General features: G+C 37.8%; 1 protein-coding gene and 1 long non-coding RNA gene across 4 annotated transcripts in view; one reads left to right on the top strand and one right to left on the bottom strand.

Annotated features, from left to right (window-relative positions):
- The first annotated feature begins 76 nt into the window (after positions 1 to 76).
- On the top strand, positions 77 to 598 carry LOC117943822. Its single transcript, XR_004656441.1, has 2 exons — positions 77 to 430; positions 473 to 598. It is a non-coding gene; the product is annotated as an uncharacterized LOC117943822 (long non-coding RNA).
- Positions 599 to 7,151: 6,553 nt separating this feature from the next.
- The window catches only part of LOC117943817, a 4,380-nt gene continuing 791 nt past the window's right edge, over positions 7,152 to 10,740 (bottom strand). Inside the window, exons 2-6 of one of the 3 annotated variants that reach the window (XM_034870183.1) lie at positions 10,153 to 10,312; positions 10,049 to 10,116; positions 8,800 to 9,104; positions 7,761 to 7,888; positions 7,152 to 7,654 (exon numbers count right to left, since the gene is read on the bottom strand). In XM_034870183.1, coding sequence (XP_034726074.1) covers positions 7,453 to 7,654; positions 7,761 to 7,888; positions 8,800 to 9,104; positions 10,049 to 10,116; positions 10,153 to 10,312 — 863 coding nt within the window. In that variant the 3' untranslated portion in view covers positions 7,152 to 7,452. Of the gene's footprint in view, positions 7,655 to 7,760; positions 7,889 to 8,799; positions 9,105 to 10,048; positions 10,313 to 10,740 lie in introns of all 3 variants that reach the window. The other 2 variants (XM_034870181.1, XM_034870182.1) reach the window with 2 other exon arrangements.

Here is a 10,740-nt window from a genome sequence, read left to right as displayed (position 1 = left end):
AATTCTTCCCTCTGAAATGTACTGGTATACTCAAATAACTCGAGTAAAGCAACTTGATATTGTACTTAAATGCTAGAATGATCCAATGTTTTCCCACGTTGAAACCAACAGTGAAATGTAATATTGTAAAGTTTTTAGTTGTCAGTTTGTTGGTTTCTTCGGACGACAGTTGCTACTTTGTTAGCTTTAGCTGCTAGCCGGTGTCAGTGAGTGACATTTATCGCTAACAAAATGTTTGGACCAATCGTTCTAAAGACGCTTAAAATTCAAAATGTCAACGCAAGCACACATATTTACCTCTATATCACTGTTTTTGTTTTTATTAAAGCCATATAACCACTACTACTAAACCACTCGGGCGCCCTGGAGAACTACAGTTGATGAGATTATGTAACTGAGATACGAGCGTCACAAGGAAGTCATCAAGGTCGTTTTCATGTGATGGTCTACAGTTGCTGTAGGCAAATTAAAGATGTTTATCGTTTTTTTATGTTAACTTTATTGTAACTTGAAGTCTTTTGGAAAACACTCACTGCTGAGTCTCTCATGACACTGTTTGCTTTTGCGTGATACCGGTATAATAAACAAGTTCACACAGCGGCCATTTTTAACCTTTGGGAAGTTTTATCTACAAGGTGAAATACACGTCTGTTTTTTTGAGTGATAAACTTGTTACAACAATTAGACCATAATTATGCAATAATCCAGAGCAATACATATGTTCTATACTTCTTCTGGCCCATAGCAGTTGATGTTAGCTAAGTTCATGTACTGCAGTACGTTGCATAAGTGAGCTAGTTAGCTTTCCAGCTAGCAGTTACGCTAGCATCTTGTGTGTTGAAAACAGGGTACGATGTCATGCTCAAAGGCACCTGGCAGTGCCCAGGAGGAGAAGTGGTATCTCTCCAGCTACCGAGCCACACTCCGTACTTTGGTCCGTATGGCAGTAGCTCAGGAGACTATGGATGTGTTTTAACATGCAGTGTGTATGCATCTTATTAATGGCTTCACTCCTTAGATACCATGGAGCACTAAAGTTGATTTCAACTATCAGGCTCTAAGTTACCATTGCTCCCTGAATGCTGGTTGGCCGGCATTCACAGTGGCTAGAATAAGTTCACACCCCATGTTAAAGTTGATTAAAAAGAGGAATAATAATATAAAAAAAAAACCTTTTGGAAATTGATCTTAATGCTTTTGGAAAATCCAACCTTTTAAGCCCACCAGATTTCTTTGTGGATGAATGATGTATTGTAAATAAATAAATGTTCTTCCTTAAAATACAGGGAGCATATGTATACACACCCCTATGTGTTAAATTCCCATTGGGGCAGGCACATTTTTTATTATTAAAGGCCAGTTATTTCATGGATCAGGATACTATGTACCCTAATAAAGTTATCTTGATCTTTGGAATTAAAATAGCCCCCCCCCCCCACACACACACACACACACACACATCATCACATATCCCTCACCACACCTAGAGATAGGCATAGGGAACTTTTAATAAGATCAAATCTCAGTGCAAATCAGAACAGCTATTAATCTAACTGACATAAAACCATGCCAAACTCTAGGTATGGTGAAGGGTTTGTGATGATGTGGGGGGGGCTATTTTAATTCTAAAGGCCAATAAAACTTTATTGGTGTCCCTAAAAGGTTGGATTTTCCTAAATCAATTTCCAAAAGATGTTTTTTTATTCCTCTTTTTAATCAACTTTAGCATGGGGTGTGTAAACGTATTCAAGCTACTGTAATTTATATTTCCTTCATATATGTACATTTATCCAACTGAAAAATGCTGGAGGCTCCTGTCTCCACTCTTGGACATATTCGCATTTCTCTATGTCCTCAACATCCATCTTGAAATGCAGCGTATGTACGCTGCTCCTGGGACTTGGAACTTGTTGATGCCCACTGATCTCGGTCTAGTGGAGCTGCTCTTTAAATGTTTTCAAAAGTAGGTTGAAGGTGTAGCAGAGGGGTCCATCAGGTAGTAATTCAAATGCTTTGACAGCTATTTGCCCCTGTTTGACCTAGGATATTATCTATCTATATGGATAGATAGATAACAGACAATACAATTTAAAATTACGCCACACAGACACACACATACAAACGAGTGAGCACATCAATTAATTACACACACATACTGTATATATATATATATGTGTGTGTGTGTAATTAATTGATGTTGTACTCATTGATGTTGTGCTCACTTGTTTGTAGTGTGTGAACTTTGCAGAAATGAGAGATTTCCCATGGTTCCCTCCTGTTTGAACCCCACTGTGCAGCTCCTGTAATGATAGAGTGGTGATGTGGTCTGTTTGCTCGCATGCTGGAACTCAGTTTGATTTCAAAAGAAAAAGAAGTTCTTAAGGAATATTTTAAGACATATCTTCAGTTTTCAGCAGGAACATGTCATACATGTGCTTTAATAACTTAATATCGACAAATCTGACTTGCTTCCATTAAAAAGTGTGATTTATGTGACAAGTACTTAAAATGGTAATGTGGGTTAATATGGTACTTATACCATACCTATAACTTAATGCCATAATCAGCCAAACTGCAATTAAAACAATGAAATATAACATTTGCATAAATAAATAATAAACACTGAATAAATAAAATGTAAACAGATATTTATTTGAAACATGCAATAAAAAAAAAAGCACAGCCAACAATGGTATAGAATATAAGGAGCTTACTACTTCATGTATCCCGCTTCATTTGCAACAAGCCGGTGGAAGGGTGCTGTGTCATAACAGCCGAAAGGGACTACCAGCTGTTTCAGGCACAGCTGGTGCAGAGGTGCAGGGTGGCCCTCTACTGGCCTGGGAGAGCAGCCCCTGAGGAGGTCTAGGGAAGACCCTCTTCTTCTCTTTAGTCAGAATCAGAATCAGCTTTATTGACCAGGTATGACGACACATACAAGGAATTTTACTTTAGAGCATAGTTACTCACAATAAATCAGCTTGTTAGGAGCTGCTTTTTCCAAATTCGGAACGTTTCTAAACTCCGTAAAATGGTGACTTATAATGAGCTGGAGAGGATTATTCATGCCCTTGTCTCATCGAGATTAGATTATTGTAGTAGTTTGTTCACCTGTCTTAACAAGAGGGAGTTTGCGCGTCTGCAGGTTGTGCAAAATTCTGCAGCCCGCCTGCTCACTCGCACTCGCAGGAGGGAACACATTACCCCCATTCTCAAAAGTTTGCACTGGCTGCCTGTATTTTACAGGATGCACTACAAAATCCTGGTACTGACTTTTAGAGCTCTTCATGGACAGGCACCAGACTACATTAAGAACCTCATTCAGCCTTATGTTTCCACTAGGAACCTCCGGTCGTCTAACTTGAACTTGCTGATGGTTCCTAGGACCCATTTTAAGACCCGAGGAGACAGATCTTTTAAAGCTGTGGCGCCTCGCCTCTGGAATGAGCTACCTTGTACCATTCGTTCTCTTGTTTGTATACTAGACACTTTTAGGAAACAACTAAAGACCCACTTTTTTAAACTTGTTTTTTAGTTCAATACTGTGTTTTACTGTATCTGTTTGTTGTTTTAATTTATTTTATTTTTATTTTCATTTTATAAACTTGTGCAGCACTTGTGATCCTGGTCTGTGAAAAGTGCTATAGAAATAAAGTTTACTTACTTACTTACTTAAAATGTGCTTACACATACAAAACAAACAACCAAACAAACAATATAGACACACTAATATATACATACACTAAACAGTCGATGATAGTCGGCATCAGTACGGCCTGCTGACGGTGGGCAGGGGCCTCTGGGTTGACGATGCGGATTACTGGGGTTGCCATCTTCTCTTATAGATGCCGAAATGCACTCAGACACAGTAACAGCACAACGTTAGTATTTAAACATTATTTTAAATTGTTATATATTCAGTTTCTAATATGACAATGCATGTTGGTGTACAAAAGGTCAGTGATCAGAGCAGGAGGACAACCGCTTAACCCTGATTACAGCTCCTCAGATGAAGATAACTTCTGAAGTTAACATTTGATCCACTTTTCACCCTCTGGTGAAAAGTTTGTGTGCCATATCTCATAATCAGTTAAAAATCCTTTGTCTAAAAACTTGCCTGTAAAACTTGTCCATCTGACAATTTGTACCTAATTCAATGCATTCATGAGATGGCACATGCTGTTATGGCACCAACAGACACATGAATTAGGTTAGTAACGTGTAAAACGTTAATGCTTTGTTATAGCAACAATAACTTTATTCTACATGATTTTTCAACCAGTACTTATGGAATTTAACGACAGCCAAGGCTGACTAAGCTTCGTCTATCATGACAAATGCAGATGGATGCATACACAAACACATTTACACTTTTTTTCTTCTTTTCTTCCCTTTCTATACGATCTATCTATAGCAGATTAATAACACAGCCATACTAGACTTAGTATATAGACATGTTAGTGTGTAGATACTGTATATTAGCATATGGATATACCTGTATATAGACATATCGGTATATAAATGCCAAGAAACCATACAGTCTTCTACAATATCATCACTATAAGTCCTTTTCGTATCCCTTTAATATATTAATTTTAAATAATGTCTTGAAGTTGCCCATTGTTATAGATGATGTTCCATAAACTAACTCCTTTTGTTGTGATGCAGTGATATTTAGCATTTGTTCTTATAGGTTTTGTTTGCAGCCCATTTCCCTCTGGCAAAGTTTGTATATACATCTCATAATCTGTGTCTATGATGTGTAAATAATAATGTGTAAATAACTGAAGCATAAGATTTACTGAAGGATGAAAGTAGAGAAAGGGGGTCGGACCTGAGAAGTTGTTTATCAACTTCTTCCTTCTCCTTTTGAATATGGAAAACTTTTTGTTTTGTTTGAATAACTTTCAATTTTGGAAGACTAATGTGCTAATAAGTACCTGACCTTGTTTATCTGTCATTTTAACTATATATGTATGCAGGAATGCATGAATATAAATCTTTTATTTTAATGTTGGTGTTTTTGTTTTTTGTTCAAATAAACTATTAAACTAAACTAACTAAACAGTACTATAATGAGGGGTTCTTTCACTCTGGGGATTGTCTTTATTATTATTCACTATCTTTACAGCCATCTGAAGGCAACATTTAGAGTATTTGGAGAGAGAGGAAGGGGAAGACGTCCTGGGCCACTAGCCAAGTGCAGTGAATAGTGTTGTGACATGGACCTAGAACTGTTTCTTTATCACATGCGAGAAGAAGGAAAGATGTGAGGGAAATACAAAAAGTTTGAGAGAAAAAGTTTTTCATTTCAATAGCTAAAAAAATCTTTCAAATATGTATTTTTTTAAATCAATGTAAACAAAACATTCTCTCCTTTTTTTAAACTCTCAAAAAGTAAAATCTCTCTCAAAATATTTTTTTAAACTCGGAAATATACATTGTTGCTATCCATTTCTTTCACATGTGACTGTATGTATGTATATATATATATATATATGTGTATATATATATAAACATATACTGTAAGGTTTTTCGATATAAATATTGTCTTAACGTTAGTGTTTAGCTAGCTAACAAATACAATCTAATTTAAAAGGCCTCCGAGGACGTAAATTTGACCAAGACTCTGACATTTAACTAGAAGTAGCCTTAAAGTAACCGAAGTACGTTATTAACAATATTCTGTATTGGGTAAACAACAAATACATTTAAGAGATTATTTGTAATGACTCAGCGGTTACTTTAATGTTAAGCTAACGTTACCTGTCAACGAGTCGACGGGCTAGCTAGCTAGCTAGCTAGTTAACTTAGCTATAGCTAGCTTGAGCTGATACCATTAGCTAGCTAGCTTTCCTAAACCATCAAAAAATCATCTGGGCAGTACTTAAACAGTGAGTGTAATAAAGAATACGTTAGTTTGGGCTTTAGTAAAAATACAAGCAGTGATTGTTATAAAAATATATTTCATTCAGACTTACCGGAAATACTGTAGCCTACGGTCACTAGATAACTCGGTCGACCTCAACGGCGGGTTCAGCTTTGAATGTCGGCGTGTGATTGGTTGTCTGCGATCGGCGAATCCTACGTTTCTGATTGGATGTCTACACTCAAACGGAAGTCCAATCAGAACGCGTAAAAGGCGACCAGACGCAACTAGACGTAGACTGATGTGTTTTTATTTAAAATCCATAACATAACAACAGACCATGCTTGTCTAAGCTACAGTAAAACCGACTTAAATGTCTGTAATAGACAAACATCTATTTTGATGGGAAGACGACACACGGGTTAACAGAACTGGAAGGGGTACGCTGGGGTTTAGGTGTCACGCTCCCCTCACATGCATACGCTGCATGTGTATGCATGTGTCTCTTAGTGGACACCTAATACTGTATCTGAAGTCTCTTTATATAGACCTTAGTGGTCCCTAATACTGTATCTGAAGTCTCTTTTATATAGACCTTAGTGGACCCCTAATACTGTATCTGAAGTCTCTTTTATATAGACCTTAGTGGTCCCCTAATACTGTATCTGAGGTCTCTTTCCCAAAATTCAGCCTTGGTGCCTTTTCGGAGTATAGCTTTTGAGGACTCTGGTTCGTTTTTATTGCTAGCTAGCAACGTGGCTGTTCTTGGGAAACAGAAATGTCTTAAAAAGATGAATGTAAGTCCAATATTCCACCAGCTCCTGAGGGAGATATCTGTCTCTTTAGCTGCTAAATGCTCCATTAGGTTCACCACATATTCTGTACCTGTGTCTGTTTGCTGCTGAACAGGTAGTGTACAGTCGCTTTTTTAAAGGTTTATCTCTCCAAACACAACGCTGTGAGAGCAGTGAGAGTGAACCAGGAAGTAAAATGTAGGGTCGGACAGCTAAACAGTCGACTCATGATAAAGATCTGTAATGCCGAGGGGGGTTGCAGACTCGGGTGATAATTCTCTGTAGGTTTCTGTCACTATGAACAACCCCTGGACATTTTAATAAAGCATTGTTATAAAAAGATATGCAAATGTGTGTTTGAAATGCATTCTGAGTAAAATTGTGGGATTTCAAATCAGACCACGACTACAATACAGTAAATTAGTGTTATACCAGCTCATTTAACCTCCGCGCTGCATGTTATATTTAAAATAAATCAATAACAACACTGTCTCAGACATCTCTTTATTGTTTTATAATAACGTCAAAAATCAAGGAAGCAAGTACACGTACAAAGAGAACGATATAAAGTCACACATGTTATTAAAAATATGAAAGAATGATCCTGTTTGGTTGTATTTTCTTACGTTTGTCATCTTGTTAATATACAGTAATCACGCTTTAATCAAATCAGTAATCATTAGTCGTTTAAATGTCATTCATCATTAATTGATGCTTGATTGCTAAATTCTGTATTATGAAGAGAAAACCAGAGGCTACAGCTTTTGTCGCCTGGCCTTGCTTGTTTCCTTAAAGCTGTTCTCTCTTGCTCTCGCTTAAATTGAAAAACTCCCTGCTCTTCTTCTCTCCCTTTGGTTGACGCATGTTCTTCTTCTTGCTTTGGATCAGCTGTTGGTCCTGCCACTGCCGCTCATAGACGTCCTCCAACAGTACCTTTCCTCTGAGGGAGTAGCTGATGTAGGACCAGGTGAGGGCGGAGCCAGAGTACGAGCTAAAATCCCAAATGCATTTTCAAATGGTGGATTTAAAACAAGTCCATGTTTATGAAAACTATAATACGGTAATACAATTAGATATATTATATTTAACACACATACCTGTAGCGACCGCTGTTCATGTAGTTCAAGACTTCTCTGTATTTGAGAGAATAATCCCATATCTGGACATCTGTCACCTGACCATCAAAACCTGAAAAATCAATCACAGGCTCACCTGACCACACATACTAAACACACACAAACGCACACACACACACACACACACACACACACACACACACACACACACACATACACACACACACAGCCGTTAGACTCCAATTATCTAGTAGCCTGATATGCCTGATAGTCTTATCAGGCATGGACGAAATTATTAGCACCCCTGGAACTTTTCCATAAAATGCAGCATTTCTCCCAGAAAAGTGTTGCAGTGACAAATGTTTTGGTAAAGACATGTTTATTACCTTTAAGTGCATTGAAAGAGCACAAAAAAGCAGAAGAAAAAAGGCAAATTTGACATCATTTTACACAAAACTAAAAAATTAGGTCAGACAAAATTGTTGGCACCCTCATCTTAATGTTTGCTTGCACACGCTTTGGAGAAAATAACTGAAACCAATCGCTTTCAGCCAAATGTTATATACTCTAACTGGCTTCAGTTTAGATTTCTATGCTGCCAGCACCTGTTAATTGCCACAGGTGAGTTTAACCCTCATGTTGTCCTTGGGTACCAAGCACCAACAACATTGAAAAAGTGGCAAAAATGTTGGAAAAAGTGACCAACATTTTTTTTTTTCATGGTTGATGAGAGGACAACACAAGGGTTAAATGAACATCACATGCTGGAAATGAAATTATTTACCCACATTTTTAACAGGGTGCCAATGATTTTGGCCAGCCCATTTTGGGAGTTTTGTGTAAAATGATGTCAAATTTGCCTTTTTTCTTCTGCTTTTTTGTGCTCTTCCAATGCACTTACAGGTAATAAACATGTGTTTACCAAAACATTTGTCATTGCAACACTTTTTGGGGGGAAATGGTGCATTTTCTGGAAAAGTTCCAGGGGAGCCAATAATATAAATTTTGTCCATGACTGTAAGTCTACACTAGGCTTGGCTACTTTGATCGATGTTCTTACCTGAACATCAGTAGGCAGCATCTTCCTGATGCTCATACTCGAGTCGCTAAACAACTGGGCCACATTCTTCATGGTGTCCACTGTAAGGCAGACCCGGGTCCAGATTTCCAGTCTGATGTTTGCCCAGAAGGTTTTGTAGGGTTTCAAGTTTAGGTTGTAATAACCATATCTGTCAAAGGATAGTCTATACGACCCTGAAGCACTGACTCCCATCTGCAGAGGCTGTCTGCTGGATGGACTGAGGGTGAAGATGGAGCGGATGTCTGTCTGAAAGTCGGACATGTAACGCAGACACACGGACACACCTGCAGGAGTCACATGGAAGGTGATGAGTGACAAATTTAGTTGATAAAGTTAAGTAAAAATCATAACACATGAACAGTTATTTGATTGTTGTGGTGCATAAATAAAAAAAAGTACCAAATAAACACATAAACGATATTTAGAGCAGACGATGAAAGGTTAGGTTTTGCAGATATTTTTCATTCATGTTGATAAAAAAATTTGTTTTTCAAAGTGTAGCCAATGTCATCTTCAAATACATCTCCAATATTTACCCGAGTTTGGGTTTGTAACGTCTCTAGGCACGCAACTGTGAGAAACACTGTTGATGTTTTTTTACACAGTTCTATGCTTAATTGCATTTCTTAATTGCATTGCAACATGTTCTGTTGGTCTTGTTATGACATTTTAATATTTTTTTAATCAATTCAAGCTTATGTTCCAAGTTAGAGTTTATGGAATCTTAGAAAATCCTTAGACTGCAATATCTGCAATCCTGGTATTGAAATCGGCATCGAGAATCGTGTTATTTTACTGGTTTTGGCACTGACTTATGAATTTTTGGTATCATGACACCCCTAGTTTATTACTGTATTATGAAGATTAGTGTTGGAATTTAGTTTACAATGTGTGATTTTGAGCATAAAGTTAACCGTTATGCCGGTTGTGTGTTGTAGGTGTGGTGGTGCGTTAGGAAAATTGTTAAAAGTATTGAAAAAAGCAATCGTAAAAACATAACAATAACATAATAATAATCATTCACAAACAACCATGTAAATTTGGTCCATGTGGGAACAATGTGCTGGTTTCTGTTCCTGTTTTCCCACACAAGATTCACAACTCTTTTTAAGTTAATATCGTCACTTGTTAACAGGAAGACACTGTACATAAAGACATATTTTGGGTTTCATATCCTGATCACTGACACTGTGTTTCTGTTTGGTCATGTAGTTTCAAATGTACTCACCTCTAGTAGTAGGTGCTGTGGTCCAGGGACGGGTGGTGGTAGGTCGGGGGGTGGTGGTTCGGGGGGTGTAGGGACGGGTGGTGGTGTAGTAGGGGCGGCGGGTGGTGGGTTGGGGGGTGTAGGGACGGGTGGTGGTGTAGTAGGGGCGGCGGGTGGTGTAGGGACTGGAGGTGGTGGGTGAAAAATAGGGTGAATAGAAGGAAACTCCTCCTCCATTAACAGACAAAGTGAACATCTTCCCGTTTAAATTGAGTCCAGAAGCTCCTAGAGAAAGAAAGACACAGACAAGTAATATAATATATAATCAACTTAATATAAAATTATTTTTTTACACATGCATCCTTTAGAATACTTAATCTTAAGAAATGTCACATAATTGCACTGAATTTCTGACAAACTAAAACACCTACTTTATACATACATAACAAACAGATATTTTTGTAATTTGAAGTGTTTTCAATCTGTGTGTGTGTGTGTGTGTGTGAATTTTACAATGTAAGACTTTGAGTTTGGAGCCAGCTGATTCCACACAACCACACACGTTACAACACAGCAAAACAAACATCAGGAAGTAAAAAACAATTTTTTATCCCTCAAAGATATTTTGCCGTCTCACTACTGTCCACAGTTATTGTAAAATCTTCCTAGGTGCATTGTTGGACAGTAATGTCTCGGAGGGGGGGGGGGGGGGG

The sequence above is a fragment of the Etheostoma cragini genome, chromosome 4 (assembly GCF_013103735.1).
Source record: "Etheostoma cragini isolate CJK2018 chromosome 4, CSU_Ecrag_1.0, whole genome shotgun sequence".
Taxonomy (NCBI): domain Eukaryota; kingdom Metazoa; phylum Chordata; class Actinopteri; order Perciformes; family Percidae; genus Etheostoma; species Etheostoma cragini.
This window is presented reverse-complemented; position numbering and strand designations above follow the sequence as displayed.